Raw genomic sequence first — 17275 nt, forward strand, 5'->3', positions numbered from 1 at the left:
CCACTGCACTCCAGCCTGGGGGACAGAGCGAGACTCCGTCTCAAAAAAAAAAAATAAAATAAATAAAATATTAATATAAAACTATTAAAGGCTAAATTGTGAAAAACCATTTTCTTGGTTGTTATTATATAATTTAAAATGCAAAATGAAATTAACTTCTATAGGCATGAATAACCTAATATAATTAAAGTAAAAATTGTCAAATTCAGTTTTAAATATTTAATTCTTCTTCCTTCTTAGAGACCTGGTTAGAAAAGAAATGGGGACACAACATTACAGAATTTCAACAGCGATTTGATGGAATTTTGACTGAAGGAGAAGGTCCAAGAAGGCTTAAGAACTTGTATTTTCTCTACTTAATAGAACTAAGGGCTTTATCCAAAGTGTTACCATTCTTCGAGCGCCCAGATTTTCAACTCTTTACTGGAAATAAAATTCAGGATGAGGAAAACAAAATGTTACTTCTGGAAATACTTCATGAAATCAAGTAAATTATATATTAAAATTTATACATTAATAGAAGAGTGACAATTAATGTAAAGGATACATTTTTTTTTTTGAGATGGGGTCTCCCTCTGTTGCCCAGGCTGGAGTGCAGTGGCACGGTCATGGCTTACTGCAGCCTCGATCTCCTGGGCTCAAGCAGTCCTCCCATCTCAGCCCAAGTAGCTGGGACTATATGTGCAAACCACCACACCGGGCTAATTTAATTTTTGTATTTTTTGTAGAAATGGGGTTTCGCCATGTTTTCCAGGCTGGTCTCGAACTCCTGGGCTCAAGTGATCCACCCACCTTGGCCTCCCAAAGTGCTGGGATTACAGGTGCAGGCCACTGTGCTCTGCCTAAAATTTTTAATATTCATTTAGAGAAAGGAAAACTATTTAGAACATAATTAAAAGTTAATTTTGCTTGTAGGTCTTTTCAGATTTAATTTTGCTTTTGTTTTTATTTTGATTTGGGTACTGAGAGGCACACATTTTTAGTTTTAAGAGCCATTCTTTTAGTATTTGATAATGTATTATTTTCATGTTTATTTGAACAAATTGGATTTGGGGTCAAATTTCTGTATTATGCAGTTAGAATCGAGATTTGAGGTTTGAAGATAAGAATTTGTTTTGGGGCATCGGAGTGTTGGTTTTACTATGTTTTCTCCTCTTTATTTATCACGACTAGTAAAATGTTGTATTAGCAGGACTTTTAGTATTTATAACACATGAAGATGAATATTCTCTGTTTTAAAATGCAGGTCATTTCCTTTGCATTTTGATGAGAATTCATTTTTTGCTGGGGATAAAAAAGAAGCACACAAACTAAAGGTAATTATTTTATACTTAATTGTTTGATACAAACTGATTAACACTTATGCAGATATGAATATAAACCCATATATAGTACTCATAGAAGTAGAGAGTAGGCCAGGTGCAGTGGCTCAGGCCTGTAATCCCAGCACTTTGGGAGGCTGAGGTGGGAGGATTGCTTGAGCCCTGGAGTTCAAGACCAGCTTGGGCAACATTGTGTGAAACCCTGTCTTTAATTAAAAAAAAAAAAAAAAAGTAGAGAGTAGAATGATGGTTACCACAGGCTGGGGGTGGGGGGTGGATGGGGAAAAAGGAGATGTTGATCCATGGGTATGAAGTTTCAGTTAGGGAGAATAAGATTTAGTGATCTACTGCACAGAATGGTAACTATGGTAATAATGCATTGTATATTGCAAAATTGCCGAAAGTGTAGATTTTAAGGTTTCCACTATACAAAAAATGATTAAGTATGTGAACCGATGGATTTGTTAATTAGCCTGATTTAATCACTTCATGTTGTAAATGTACATTAAAACATCACATTGTATCCATAAACATACAATTTTTGTCAATTAAAAAACACATGTATATATACTTAACAGTATATCTTGATATAAATCTTGAAATTAAGAAAAAATCAGTCGTAATCTTTCTTTTCCTCAAAAAAATCAAGTCCAAAGTCTATTTTGCATTATATTCAAAGTAACACTGATATCTGTATATTGCTGTACACTTTCTAGATGCCTTTCACATTGATGATCTCATATAATAAATAGAGGTAATAAAGGAAGTGGATCCAATGCATGAGTAGCATATTAGTCTGTCTTTTGCTGAAGAGAATTCTGAAGATGATGTTGTTGAATTAAAGGATCTTCATTAGTGGGAGAAGGCACAATGTGATGTTTTGTCATTCATCTTTTTTTATTGTTGTTGAGAAAGGATCTCTCTCTGTCACCCAGGCTGGAGTGCAGTGATACAGTCACGGCTCATTGCTACCTTGAAATTCTGTGCTCAAGCGATCCTCTCGCCTCAGCTTTCTGAGTAGCTTGAGTAGCTGGGACCACAGGCATGTACCACCATGCCTGTCTAATTTTTTTTTTTTTTTTTTTTTTTAGTACAGACAGGGTTTTGCTATGTTGCCCAGGCTGGTCTCAAACTCCTAGGCTCAAGTGGTCCTCCCACCTCAGCCTTCCAAAGTGCTGGGATTACAGACGTGAGCCATTGCACCCCCTGCCGTTCATCTTATTCACTGGGAATTAAAGACAGTTGTGAATACCAGTGTGCAGCTGGGGAAAGAACAGATTCGATACCCCACAGAATGGGGTCTGGTCATTGTCTTGCCTCTTAATAGGGTCTAACCTCAGGCAAGACCATTTCTGAGTATGTATTTGCCTCATAATGCTATAAATATCAAACATTACCGGGAAGATTTATTACACACTCATTATGTGCACAGCACGATTTTTTGTCATTAAAAGGAAAGAGAGCTTCTACCCTCAAGGGATTTCCAGAGGGGGTCAAGTAAAGTTATATTTCTCTTCTCTCTTACAAAGTTCTACTGGTAAGTAAAGGCAGGTGGCCCTCCGTACTACTGGGTTTGATCTGATTTTATATATACATATATATATATACACACACACACAAATTATATATATGTACATATGAAATCATATATATATATATCACGGAATCTTTGTAGAGTAATATTATTGAGTAGTTCTTTTTTAGGTAGGTTTAAAATTAGTACATCTTGCTTGGGTGTCATCTGGTCATAGAAAAATAGTAAAAATAAAGTTAGTACCTCTTACTGAACAGGTACTGAAACACAAGATAGAGAATATTGTTAAGATATGGTAACAATTAATCATTTGGGCTTTGTCTTAATAAAGATACCAGATATAGATAGATATGATAGATATGTATAGGTGGATTTCTATACAAATATGTCTGATTTCATACATATTGTATATGTATTTTTGGTTTTCTAAGAGATAAGGTCTTATTTTGTCACCAGAGTTGAAGTGCAGAGGCATAATCATAGCTCACTGCAGCCTGGAACTCCTGGGTTCAAGCCATCTTCCTACCTCAGCCTCCTGAGTAGCTAGGTCTACAGGCTGGCACCACTATGCCCTGCTAACTTTTAAAATTTTTTTGTTGAGTTGGGGTCTCACTATGTTGCCCAGGCTGGTCTTGAACTCTTGGCCTCAAGCAATCCACCTGTCTTGGCCTCCGAAAGTGCTGGGAGTACATGTGTGAGCCACCACCATACCCACCCTGATTTCATCAAAATATTTACAAAAATCTTCCTCTGCTTTTTATTCTTTCTTTCTGTAATGAAAGAACCTGATTTTATGCACTCAGTTTTTTTGCAGTTAGATAATACTTATTCTTGACTTCCCATCTACCTCCTACTTGAAGCATTCTTGCTACAAATACATACCTCAGTGCTTATATAATCTGCCTAAACAGCTTCCAGGAACTAGAAAGTGAGAGGGAAGATGCTGTAATAAGACTTCTTTTTTTCCTACTATTTTCAATATGTTCCTTTTTTTTTTTAGTTTACTTGCCGCTTTATTGGAAAGTGTTCTGGCATCAGCTCTTTTTAAATCGTGCAGATTAGAAAGATTTCTCACAATGTTTTAATTTGATAAAAACTTGGAAACACTCACCTTTAATGTCCTATGAAGTTTAGGTAGAGAGTCTTGATGTAACAGAATTTTTCTGAATCTTTTACAGGAAAGATGTAAAAAACAAAACATGCTACTATCAAAGATTTACTTTTTTAAAAAGTAGTTTCTGGTAAACATCGATTTGAACAGTCATATTTATAAATTAATTTAAAAAATCTCATCTTGTTTCCTTAGTACCCTATCAATGTATGGTTAGAAATAGAGGACTTGTATGAAGGACAATTATTTAGCATTCAATTCAAATAGAATACAATCTCATTTGAAGACTTGTAAAGCATTTGAGAATTTGGGCAAGAATTGGTCAGTTGGTTTCACTGAATATAAATCACAGCGTGCTTGATCATTCTATTGACTGGCTGTAATTTAAAGTGATGACCTAAAACTGTATGTCTAAACAAGGAAAATCTGTAAGTGATTTAGGTACTGGTTATTTTAAGGACCATACATTTTTCTAACCTGAGATAATTAGGGGATATACTCAGGTTATTGTACATCATTGTTATTTGTTAAGTCACAAGGATTTTCTCCTGTGAAATCCTTACTAATTTTTACTAATTTGATCTAATAAATTTATAGCCTATTAATTTGGTCCTAGCATATTAAGTTCACTTAAGCAGAAGATGCATGCTATTTGATGTGCTTGGTTTTAATTTTACAATGTTTATTTGGCTATTGTAAGCAGCCATGCCTGCTCTCTGTACATGTCATACAAAGACTTACTCAAGAGCTGTCACATTCAAGTATTTGGATTAACGTAGAATCATATATTGAAATTAGCGTCTACAAAAGCAAGCACAGTCTTTTAGAACAGAGGCTTCCAACTCTCACAAGTATGAGAGTCTTATACTCAGGGACTTTCAAACCTCTTCTCATGACAGAGTATTTTTAGTATCTGTTAATTTTGAAAATATGATTGCCAAAAAGCCACCATGCATTTAGTAACGCTTTTAAAGTAAAAGTTGTGTTTTATTGATCATAACATTTCTATCCATTTGGAAATTTATAGTGCATACATGTGAGCTATTTATTCTGTGATATACAGTCTTGTCTCTATGTGGATTCTGTAGATCCTCATAATAACTATTAAGTCTTCTAGAAGTCAACAGCTCATAGGATGGGAACATGTTCTTTAGAGTAACTTTGTTACTCTGTTATTATTGTTAAAAGTGTGATTTTTCTTTAAGTTTTGGTCAATGCTCTAGTTTAAAGGAAACCTAAAATCAGATCACAGAATCTTTGTAGAGTAATATTACTGGTTAGTTTTTTTTAAGTAGGTTTAAAATTAGTACCTGTTGCGTGGATGTCATGTGGTCATAAAAATAAAAAAAATAGTACCTCTTACTGGACAGGTACTGAAACCAAGATAGAAAATATTATTAAGATATGGTAACAATGAACAATTTGGGCTTTGTCTTAATTAACAAAGATATTACATCTTAGATCCTATTAAAACTTTTTTTCATGTTACAGCTGTTTGAAAGTCACAAACGAATAAAGCATGTTGGGAAAATCTGTCTCCAGAGCAAATTGAGGTTTCCTTTGAATAGTGGGTTCCAATCATTGATTTATTCCTATTTTAGATTTGTGGTCCTGCCTTCATCTAGTTGAGCCTAGTGTGTGGTTTATCACATTAGAAAAAGAGAAATACTGTGTGCTCCCTAAATTATAGGCCAATTTGTATAATGGATGTTCTATCTGAGATGTATGTCAAATTTCCTGCTAAGAATACTGTAAGCTTGAGATTCCCCTCTTAGTCCAGTACAGGAGTCTCTTGGAGGATCAGTTGGTAATTTCCATTGCAGGAAAAGAAGGATGTGTTCTTGGCTTCCCTTCTTTTTTCCATATTCCTTAAGGACATATACTATGTTTAGATTAGCTGGATGCATGTCACCCTGTTATAAATGATATAATATTCTAGGGTTCATGGATGTATACATATGTATTAAAAGCATAAAAACAAAAAGGGAACAATGCCAAATTCAATATAGTAGTAGAGGGTGGGATATGGGACTTGAGAGATAACATGAGGGGCTTTGATTGTACTTGTGACAAATTTTTCTAAAACTTGGTAGTGGGTACATGGCATTCACTATATTTTATATATTTTTGCATGTTAGTAGTAATAGTAATGTTAATATTAACAAAGGAAGACCTGATTGTTTTACCTTATTCATACCAGAAAGAAGGGCTGTGGTTGAACTATTATGAAACCAAAGGGCCGGCCACTGTGGCTCACGCCTGTAATCCCAGCACTTTGGGAGGCTGAGGCGGGCGGATCACAAGGTCAGGAGATTGAGACCATCCTGGCTAATATGGTGAAACCCTGCCTCTACTAAAAAAAAAAAAAAAAAAAAAAATTAGCCGGGTTTGGTGGCGGGCGCCTGTAGTCCCAGCTACTCAGGAGGCTGAGGCAGGAGAATGGCGTGAACCCGGGAGGCAGAGCCTGCGGTGAGCGAGATCCCCCCACTGCACTCCAGCTTGGGTGACAGGGTGATACTCCCTCTCAAAAAAAAAAAAAAAAAAACCAAAGGATTTTTTTTTTTTCCTTTCCACTCCTGCCTTCTTCCCTCATTCCCTCCCTCCATTCCTTCTGGTAAATGATGCTCTCTAACCCTGTCTCACCCTCCTTTCTCTACCTATTGACATATAGTTAATCACCTACAATGGACACCTTGACAAAGTTATTTTGTATATTTTTGCAGATAGTTTAGCTTTGGAGTCAGACAGGCCTGGTTTCTAAGTTTTTTGTTTACTAGATATGGGAATTTAGGCAAGTTACCTAAACACTCTGAATCTTGATTTTACATTTATTAGGTGTAGATTATAATAATATCTACCTTTGGATTTGTAGTGAAGATTAAATGAGATTGTATATGTAAGCATCTGGTATGTAGAACCAATGAATATTAGTGCTGTTCTCATTTTTGGTACCCCATAGTACCTTGCACAGTGTTAGGCACATAGAACGTGCTCAGCAAATACTTACTAATTGACTGTATATTACATCTTAATAAAATTTTGTTAAATTGTTTTCAGGAGGACTTTCGACTGCATTTTAGAAATATTTCAAGAATTATGGATTGTGTTGGTTGTTTTAAATGTCGTCTGTGGGGAAAGCTTCAGGTAAGCAAATCTAGTCATTCCTATTTCTCATTTACACTTTGCATGAATAATTTTCTAATTTTTCTTTTTCTCTTATTTCTGTTATAGACTCAGGGTTTGGGCACTGCTCTGAAGATCTTGTTTTCTGAGAAATTGATAGCAAATATCCCAGAAAGTGGACCTAGTTATGAATTCCATCTAACCAGACAAGAAATAGTATCATTATTCAACGCATTTGGAAGGTTAGTTTGAATGTACTGAAATGCTTCTGGTAGCCAAGTAAGTCTAAAGCAACATATATGCTCTCAGAAAAAACTGGGTAAGGAATATCCTTTTTATTTTATTTATTTATTTATTTTTGAGACGGCGTTTTGGTCTGTAGCCCAGGCTGGAGTGCAGTGGTGTGATCTCGGCTCACTGTGACCTCTGCCTTCTGGGTTTAAGCGATTCTCCCAGCTTAGCCTCCCAAGTTGCTGGGATTACAGGTGCGTGACACCACGCCTGGCCAATTTGTGTGTGTGTGTGTGTGTGTGTATTTTTAGTAGAAACAGGGTTTCACCATGTTGGCCAGGCTGGTCTTGAACTCCTGATCTCAGGTGATCTGCCCAGCTCCACCTCCTGAAGTGCTGGATTACAAGCATGAGCCACTGTACCCAGCCAGGAATATTTTTTTTGAAGAAATCATTTCATTACAGAATTATGGGATATTATGAAATACCTCAAGTATGTAGACATATACAATTAGTACATGATGGTCTTTATTTTCATCTATTGACTTTTATAATCATAATTAGGGCCAGGCACGGTGGCTCATGCCTGTAATCCTAGCACTTTGGGAAGCCGAGGTGGGTGAATCACTTGAGGCCAGGAGTTCGAGACCAGCCTGGCCAACTCTACTAAAATTACAAAAAATTAGCCAGGCATGGTGGAGGCATGCCTGTGGTCCCAGCTACTTGGGAGGCTGAGGCAGAAGAATCGCTTGAACCCGGGAGGCAGAGGTTGCAGTGAGCCGAGATCATACCACTGCACTCCAGCCAGGGCAACAGAGCAAGACACCATCTCAAAAAAAAAAAAGTGTGTATATGTATATATAAAATCATAATTATATTTACTGATTGAATTTTAATATTCATCTTATCGAATTTGTACATTAAAAATTGCTTAAAAGCAGTTTTTTTGCTATCCAATTATTTTTGTGATAGTGGTAGAAAAATCATGTTGTTTAACATAGGTGTACATGTAAATCTCTTTGTGAATTCACCATTATATAAAAAGGTTAATTCTTTTTAAAATAATTATTTCCTATCAAAGTGATTAAAGAAAAGCATGAAATAAGGAACTTACATTAAAATATTTAAGTACAGATGCATTTCCTTTTGGCTTATCTTGCAAGAAATGCTGAGATTTATAAAAATTAACATTTTTTAAAGGACTACATTTCCTCATTTGAAAAATATTACAATTTTGGACTTGAAATAATTGACCTTCAAAATTGTGTCTCTACGACCCAGGGGCTAGATAGTTAATATTTCATTGATTATTCTATTTTTCATGATTGAGAGCAGAGCTAAGTGCACTTAAAATAAGGAACAAAATTTACTTTACAAAAATTAGTGAAAACAGTGTAGTCATACATTTAATATTCTTAGTCTTTATAGGCCAATAGCATTGATTCTTTCTACATTTACTAAATATGGTGTATTTTAAGTATTCATATGCTTATGCATTTGAAAAGTTATATTTCTGTGTTTATATACTTTATACTTATGTACTTTAATATTAAGCATATGAATACTTTTATGAATACTTATACCTAAATATTGTAATATTTGTATACTTACATATTTTATACCAAATACTATATACTTGAATATTAAGGGAGTATACTTATGAATGCTTAAAATACAGAAGTATTTTAATACTTATGTATCTCATACTTACGTATTTGATTGACTGATTGACTGACGTGACCTCAGCTTACGAAAACCTCCACCTCCCAGGCTCAATAGATTCTCCCACCTTAGTCTCCTGAGTAGCTGGGATACAGGCACACGCCACCATGCCTGGCTAATTTTCTTCTTTTTCATAGAGAAAAGGTTTTGCCACATTGCCCTTGCTGGTCTCAAACTCCTGGACTTAAGTGGTCTGCTCGCTTTGGCCTCCCAAAGTGCTGGGATTACAGACATAAGCTACTGCATCTGGCTATTTTATTTATTTAAAAGAATTTTGTTTTTTAGAGATAGGATCTGGCTATGTTGCCCAGGCTGGAGTGCAGTGGCATGATCATAGCTCACTGTAACCTTGAACTCCTGGGCTCAAGCAGCTCTTCTACCTTGGGTTTCCAAGTAGCTACGACTACATGGCACACACAGCCATGCCTGGCAATTTTTAATTTTTTTTTGTAGAGACCAGGTCTCCTTGTGTTGTCCAGGCTGTTCTCAAATTCCTGGCCTCAAGCAGTTCTCCCGTCTTGGCCTCAAAAAATACTGGGATTACAGGAGCGAATCACTGCATCTGGCATATGTATTTAAATACTTTTAAAATAACTAATTTCTAGACATTAATATCTTAGTTTTACCATGTCAAATTAAGAACTAAAATATATTAAAATACATTAAATGGTTTATGCACCTTAAATTTATTGAAATAAGTTACTTTAAAAATGTTGTTTTAAAATGCAAAGTGAATAACTTTTACAGATAAAATTTATCTAAGATGGTTTCTGAGTGAAATATTTTTTGGTTACAGAATTTCTACAAGTGTGAAAGAATTAGAAAACTTCAGGAACTTGTTACAGAATATTCATTAAAGAAAACAAGCTGATATGTGCCTGTTTCTGGACAATGGAGGCCAAAGAGTGGAATTTCATTCAAAGGCATAATAGCAATGACAGTCTTAAGCCAAACATTTTATATAAAGTTGCTTTTGTAAAGGAGAATTATATTGTTTTAAGTAAACACATTTTTAAAAATTGTGTTAAGTCTATGTATACTACTACTGTGAGTAAAAGTAATACTTTAATAATGTGGTACAAATTTTAAAGTTTAATATTGAATAAAAGGAGGATTATCAAATTCATATATTATAAAAATGAATGTTCTAAGTCTCTCAAACTAGCGTTTTGTGTAATAATATGTAATATAAATAAAACTGTGGTAAATGTGACAAGCATTTAATAAGAAAATGCTAAGGAGGCCTCATGAATGACCCATAATTACCAACGTAGAATTTTTCAGTACATTTAGGGTTGCTGGATTTAGCAAATAAAAATAAAGATTGCCCAGTTAGATTTGAATTTCAGATAAGCAATTAGTTTTTTAATATGTTACATGGAATATTTGGAAAATACTTATACTAAAAAATTATTTGTTTGAAATTCAAATTTAACTGGGAGTCTTGTATTTTATCTGGCAATCCTAAAATACATTGGTATGAAACAAATCACTTTTAGAAGTATATTGCTATTTTGATTGGGTTGTTTTTGTGTGTAGAAACGTACAATAACAACTCAAAGGCACAGGAGATTTCTAAACATTGTGAAAAGTTGAATAGATTATGTATTTATTCTCATAATACTTTCACTAATACTAAATAAAATTTGGGGAACACTTTTTATTTTTATATAATTTCCACTTTACAGAAAAGTTTCAAAAATAGTACAAAGAGCTCCCTTACCCAGATTCACTAATTGTTCATGTGTGCTTTATCTTTCATGCTTTCTCTGTACACACACACACACACACACACGCACATGCAAACACACAAATTTTCCCTCAATCATTTGAAAGTCAGTTACAGGCATCATGCCCCTTTAACCCTAAATACTTCAGTGTGTAATACTGAGTAATTGCTAAAAATGATTTTCTCAGAAAAAAAAAAACTCCCACAATTCTGGAACTATAATACTGTAAGCCTTAGAATAAATAATAATTTCAAGTTCCAATCTAAAGTTCTTTTTGAGTTTTGTTGCCCGTTTTTTGCTTGATGTGTATAGTAATAGGGTAGGCTATTTATTTTATTAAAATTTTTTTTAGAGACAAGGTTTTGCTTTGTTGCCCAAGCTGGAACTTTAACGACTGGGCTGAAGTGATCTTCCCACCTCAGCCTCCCAAGTAGCTGGGAATACAGGTGTCTGGCACCATACCCAGTTTCATTTTTGTTTTTTATACACAAAGTTCATTTCCTTTGTCTCCCTAAAACTGAACTGTAATTTTGGGAGGTTTTCATTAGTGGAAGCTCTTCATTTATAAAGCTATTTGAAGGGGTTTAGGAATTTATATCACATGGTAATTGTAGAGAAAAAGAAGCTATATACCTCAAAATCATGTGCCCTCTTTACATATGTCTTATCAGGTATAACATGTTGAAATGTCACATTATTAGTAAAGTGGGGTTTATTTATATAGTGGTTAAGAAATGTCAGTTTACACTGCTGTATACTTTTTCTTCTGTGTCCCTAAGGCCTGGTACAGTGCCAAGCACATGCTTGGTATCCAATAAATATCTGTTGGATGAATGTATGCATATGTATTCAGTATATTTTAAATGAATAATCACTGAGCTAAGTTTAATAATTTGTCCTATTTTCCTCTGTTGCTTCATTTTTCTCTAAGGCAGGAAAGGAAAGACATTAACCCATTAATTAAGTCAATCCTCTTAGAGACTCAAAAGACTATGAAGTGATCACTCTATATAAAATAAAGTGTGGGTTCAAATGGCCATTTTTTGTGTGTCCCTCTCTCTCATCTTATGCTTCCCTTCCTTTTTTTTTTGGAGACGGAGTCTTGCTATGTCACCCAGGCTGGAGTGCAGTGGCGCGATCTTGGCTCACTGCAAGCTCTGCCTCCCGGGTTCATGCCATTCTCCTGCCTCAGCCCCCTGAGTAGCTGGGACTACAGGCGCCCGCCACCACGCCCGGCTAGTTTTTTTTTTTTTTTGTATTTTTAGTAGAGGCAGGGTTTGTCTCACCGTGTTAGCCAGGATAGTCTCGATCTCCTGACCTCGTGATCCGCCCGCCTCGGCCTCCCAAAGTGCTGGGATTACAGGCGTGAGCCACCGTGCCTGGCCTCTTTTTTTTTAACCGCCCATGTTTTTGAAGGAATATTCTTACCTCTACTTTGTCACCTTCCACTGGCTCCTTAACTAAAATCTGCCATTTGGCTCTGTAGTTAACAGTCCCTTCCTGTGAAGTCTAAAATCTTAATTCTAAATCCACAGTTTAATTCACAAGCTATTACTTGACTTTTTTTCTGTATTTGACATTTTTGACAACCCCTACTTTAAAGATTTATTCCCTTGATTTCTTACATTTGCTCACTCCTGAACAACCCCCCCCGCCCCTTTTGGCCTCTTCATTTATTCCTTAAATGTTATTCCTCAGACCTCCATTTTTTTTTTCTCTTAATCATAACACCACTTCTCACGCTTGGGTAATTTCAATTCAGCAGTTCCTAAATCCTTACCTTTAGCCAAACTCCTCAATCCATCTGCCTGTTGCACTTTACTTGGTTGTCCCAGAGACACTTGTGTGTGTCTTAAAACATTCATTCTCTGCGAAACCTACTCTAATGCCTGTGTCCCTTACTTTGGTTAATTTTAGAACCATTATATTCTAAGTTTTCCAGGCTTATTCCTTTCCTCCACCTTCCCCTATCATTTAGTGTCTAAGTTTTACTGATTTTATCTCCACCTCTTTGATACATCACTCTTTCATCTTCATTGCTATTATTAATACCTACAGTACTAACCTGCCTCCTATACCTAGCTGGTCTCCTCTCTGTTGCTCAGTGTTACCACAGCAGGCTTTCTAGAAGCACTCTGACAGTGTTACTCCCTAATACCCTTCAATGACTTCAGGAACTTTCAGGAGAAAGCCAAACTCCTCTGTTTGGTGTACAAGGTCTTCTGATGTGTGATGTGTTTCCTCCACCGAATGTTGTGGTCAAACAGACTTACAGTTCTTCAGAAGCCACATTTGGCCAGGCCTCCTGCCTTGGTAAATGCTGTACTCTTTGCATCAAGTGTGCTAGTCATCCTTCCCCACTTGGAAAATTCCTATGCATCTTGCAGGCCTGACATAAGCATTTCCTCTGTGAAACCTCCTTTGCTCCACTCAAGGAGAGTCATCTAACTTCCACTTTCGTGTCACCACTGTAATTACAACCTACCTCTATTGTATGTCACTTACATTGTACTATATTGTTTTATTTTTCAAAAGTCTTCTTTACTAGAATGTGAGCTCAAGGGCAGGAAAAGGAACCTTTTTATTTTTTGCATCTCTGTAGCATAGTTTTTGGCATATGAATGTTTAATAAATGTTTGTTGAAGAAATTGATTTTAAAGTGACATCTTTATTATATTAGAGGTCCTACCTATATTCCAAATACTTTCACTGCCTTCACTTTACAGCACGGGTCAGTAGAGTCCGAAGGATTTGTAGACTTTAGGGGGTCAATAAAGCTGAAATTGTATTCAAGATTTGGTGTGGTTTTTGGTGGGTCATGAAAGGGGTCTATTCTGGGAAAAAAAAGGAACTTCTTTCTTTGATGGGAAAAGGCAGCATCACTGAGGAATTTCTTGAATAATCAAATAATACCTTCCTAGGATTATAAGGTAGATAAATGGATTCCTGTTTAAGATTCTAAAGGGAAGGGGAGAAGTGTTATAAATTATTTCATATAACAATTTTTCTTAGCTTAATGTTTGAATAAATAATAAAAATTTTGTACTATCATCTAATAATGTATTGGCATTTTAAACTGCATGGCACTTCATGTCAAACTGGTGTATATTAAGTGATATGACATCCAGATGTAAGTAATTATGAGATCACTAAAGGCAAGCTATCATTTGTAACTAACTCCTGATTTTTTTTCTTTTTTTTTTTTTTGTGGTAGCACTATGTTCTTATCCTTATATGATAGAAACTCAGTATAGTCCATTATAAGAGATGAAGAAAACCAGAACTCTAAATAAAAGCACAAACACTTTTATTTTTAATAGTGTTTTGTCACAATTTAGTGAAACAACAAATAAATACATTCATTGGCCACAGCTATACTTTTACAACCAGTTTGAAACTGATTATATAGCTGAGAAACACTGTTAAACAATAAAAAAGGCAGCTATGCATAAAAAAGCCACTTTAGCTATAAATTACATTTTCCATAAAACTACAACCAACTACAATGAGTGGTAAAAGTTTCAAAATTAATGGCCACCCAAGTGAAATGATGAAAACAAGTACTGCTAATCACTATAGAATTACACATTTAAGTAATGAAATTCACTTTTTAATGAACAAAAACGAAGGTTTGATATTGTCATCATGTGCTTCAGTGCAGGATGAACAGGGAATCGGTAGCCCTTTGATTTTATAAACAACTCCTTTCGAGACCAAACTTAAAGTGCTCCTAGTGCTTTGGAATTTTTAAGCAAAGATTGGGCCAGAGTGTATCTTTATTTGTCTTTGGTGATGTGTTAGATGTGTATAAGGAGACAAATGCAAGAATTTGGGTACCCTAGTCAGTGATAAGAATAAACTTACAAACCTCAAATTTGGAACAATCAACTAATGCAGCAGAAAGAACCAAGTTATTTTATCTGAAAAATTTTTAAAAAGTAATCTGTTAGTTTGGTCAAATAGGAACATTATCGAGGGGAGCCTTACTAGAAAAACTTTATCACCTTGAACCCCAAGGATTAACAAAGACAACATATCTTTTCAGACAGCTCTAGATGATTAGATACCTAACATTATTAGCAAAATAAACAGTTGGCATTCTGAGAAGAAATCTAACAACTGAAGTTGTAATAAAAGTACGCTTTTGTCACATAATACCATAGGTAACTATACTATACATTTTTAAATAATTTGGTTACAATGAGAGAACTTATAAACAAACCCAAAATAAGTAAGTATATGCTTCTGATTAAATACAAAGTCATTTTGTATCATAAAAAGAAGAAATTTATTTGTCTGTGTACTAGCCTCCCAAAAGATAGAAAGCATTAACAATTTCAATTTTTCCTTAGGGTTTCAACCTAGTGTTATACTTTTGTGAAGTTATTGTATCAGTTGTTTGTTAAAAAGTTGAAGTACATTTTAAGTAAGAGAGGAAATAACATTCTAATCAAAGTATAAAACAGAAAAGGATAGTCGTATTAGTTCCAGTTCTGAAGAAATAGATAGCAGACAATTGTAGTTTGTCTTTGAGCATGTTGTGACAACTTCCCAATGTTGCTTGTTCCCTTGGCATCTTGAGGTATTCAGCATCTACTTCTTTCCACATAGACACTGGTACAAAGTGCATTTTAAAATTCTGTATTATCTTAGCCTACCATTTTCTTTTTTTTTAAGATTTGGGATAGGACATTTAAGACAGTTTTAATGTAATTCTAAAAGTACTCCAATATTGTTAATCTGTGGTTTTATACTTACCTAGTTTGTACATTTACTTAAGTTTGCTCATTTAGTCTAATGCTGGAATTAATTTGAATTCAATTTAATTTGGCTTTTCCCATATACAAGATATAAAAATGTTAAAATCATAGGAGGAATTATATGTCTCACAAAGTATTGCACTTGAGTTCACTGCAATAATGTATCATGATTTCATTTACCTGAGGACAATCCTGATTCACTAGGTAAGACCAGCTATATCATGCTTCACAGAAATCAAATGCTTTTGAAAATATATTTATGTTTTAATTTAGAATTATACATCTTGTGAATAATTCTTAAATGCATTTCTAAACTTGTTTAGTCCCAAGAAGTTTCTACCAAAATCTCCCTTTGCAAAAGTCACTATTGCTTTCTTCAAGAATCATGCTTAAACTACTACATATATCTCAATTACACAAAATAATCAACTGACCAATTCTACTCAAAATAGCCACACAATTTTCACTGGTATATTTTCCTCTTGAAATTATTGTGGCTCTCCAAAGAACACTGCTGGCCATAACTAATGGATTACTACTATCATTTGTTTAAAATGATTGAATTTCAGTCGCTATTTTAAAATCATGCTTAAAAGAACTGTCTTCAATGATTACACATTTTCAGTAGATTTTTATAAAGAATGATACATTTTTATGCCTTAACTCTGTGCACTGTTCACACTATAAAATTTTTATTAAGATTTCTGTATAGAGCATACCAATGAATATACAGGCTTTGATTTTCATAGGAAAATTGCCTTCCAGTTTGGTGTACAATATAGTATTCCAGTGTGAACATTGGCATATGACTTTGGGGACTGCAGTGACTCAGAACAAAGATAAAAGTGCACATATGCATTTGATGTTCCAAAGTCAGGATTTTTGGAGGCCATCAAGTGCCTTAAGATCTCTCTTTTCTCCTACTCCAAACTTTCCATTTTACTTCATTTTACTATGAAGAGGTCAAAAATAATAGCTGTGTTCTTTACCAAACACAGCCACACTTCCAGATTTTGTTTTCAGTTGCAACAGATAATGGAATGTTTATGTAGATGGAATTTAAACACATTGAATATACACATTTATGAAAAACAACTCAAGAATCATGACTTGGTGATGCTGTCAGTTTTGTGGTGTCACATACAAGCTATGATGATTGTTCAAATCTAAATTACTACAAGTAAAGAGCAAAGGAGCAGTATCTGTCATAGGTCCATTGAGGTGGGGAGTGACTGTGTAACTGCTGCTGCCACACCCAGTCATGGTGCCATACCAGCCCAAACTTTGCGAATTTGGTAAACTGCAACAAAAAAAGGTAAAGAAGCCATAGGACTATGATCAGGATATAAGAAGTCACATTTGAATTTTTAGCATTTTCAATGAATTTTGTAGTAAAGTTAGCACTCAAATATATTGAAATATGTTCTTTGTCAAATAACATAATGCCTTTCTACAAATTTAATGACTTTTATCTAATATCCTGGATTCTATATTGTAGTATGTTACAAAAGAATGAATGAATGCCACGTAGAACTTGATCGTCAGATGATAACAATGTAGTCCTTATATACTCGGCTCTATTCTAAGACATCTATGTATGTATGTATGTATGTATGTATGTATGTATGCAGACACACATATACATTCATTTAATCCTCACAACAAACCTCTGAAGTAGGTTCTATTATCCCTGTCTTACAGATGAAAAACAGGTTCAAAAAACTGAGGTTATGTAACTTGTCC

At 34.8% G+C, this 17275-nt stretch overlaps 2 protein-coding genes across 15 annotated transcripts in view; one reads left to right on the forward strand and one right to left on the reverse strand.

Moving 5' to 3' along the window:
- The window catches only part of ERO1A (endoplasmic reticulum oxidoreductase 1 alpha), a 62532-nt gene extending 49112 nt beyond the window's left edge, over positions 1 to 13420 (forward strand). For 10 of the 13 annotated variants that reach the window (XM_055289356.2, XM_055289349.2, XM_055289351.2 and 7 more), the window contains 5 exons: positions 241 to 487; positions 1247 to 1316; positions 7025 to 7111; positions 7199 to 7332; positions 9839 to 13420. In XM_055289356.2, the coding sequence (XP_055145331.2) occupies positions 241 to 487; positions 1247 to 1316; positions 7025 to 7111; positions 7199 to 7332; positions 9839 to 9899 (599 nt within the window). In that variant the 3' untranslated portion in view covers positions 9900 to 13420. The remainder of the gene's footprint in view (positions 1 to 240; positions 488 to 1246; positions 1317 to 7024; positions 7112 to 7198; positions 7333 to 9838) is intronic. The other 3 variants (XM_063645587.1, XM_055289354.2, XM_055289360.2) reach the window with 3 other exon arrangements.
- A 642-nt stretch (positions 13421 to 14062) lies between these two features.
- The window catches only part of GPR137C (G protein-coupled receptor 137C), an 83755-nt gene continuing 80542 nt past the window's right edge, over positions 14063 to 17275 (reverse strand). For both annotated transcript variants that reach the window (XM_055289361.1, XM_063645588.1), the window contains one exon: positions 14063 to 16832. In XM_055289361.1, the coding sequence (XP_055145336.1) occupies positions 16655 to 16832 (178 nt within the window). In that variant the 3' untranslated portion in view covers positions 14063 to 16654. The remainder of the gene's footprint in view (positions 16833 to 17275) is intronic.

Source organism: Symphalangus syndactylus, chromosome 8 (genome assembly GCF_028878055.3).
Source record: "Symphalangus syndactylus isolate Jambi chromosome 8, NHGRI_mSymSyn1-v2.1_pri, whole genome shotgun sequence".
Lineage (NCBI taxonomy): Eukaryota > Metazoa > Chordata > Mammalia > Primates > Hylobatidae > Symphalangus > Symphalangus syndactylus.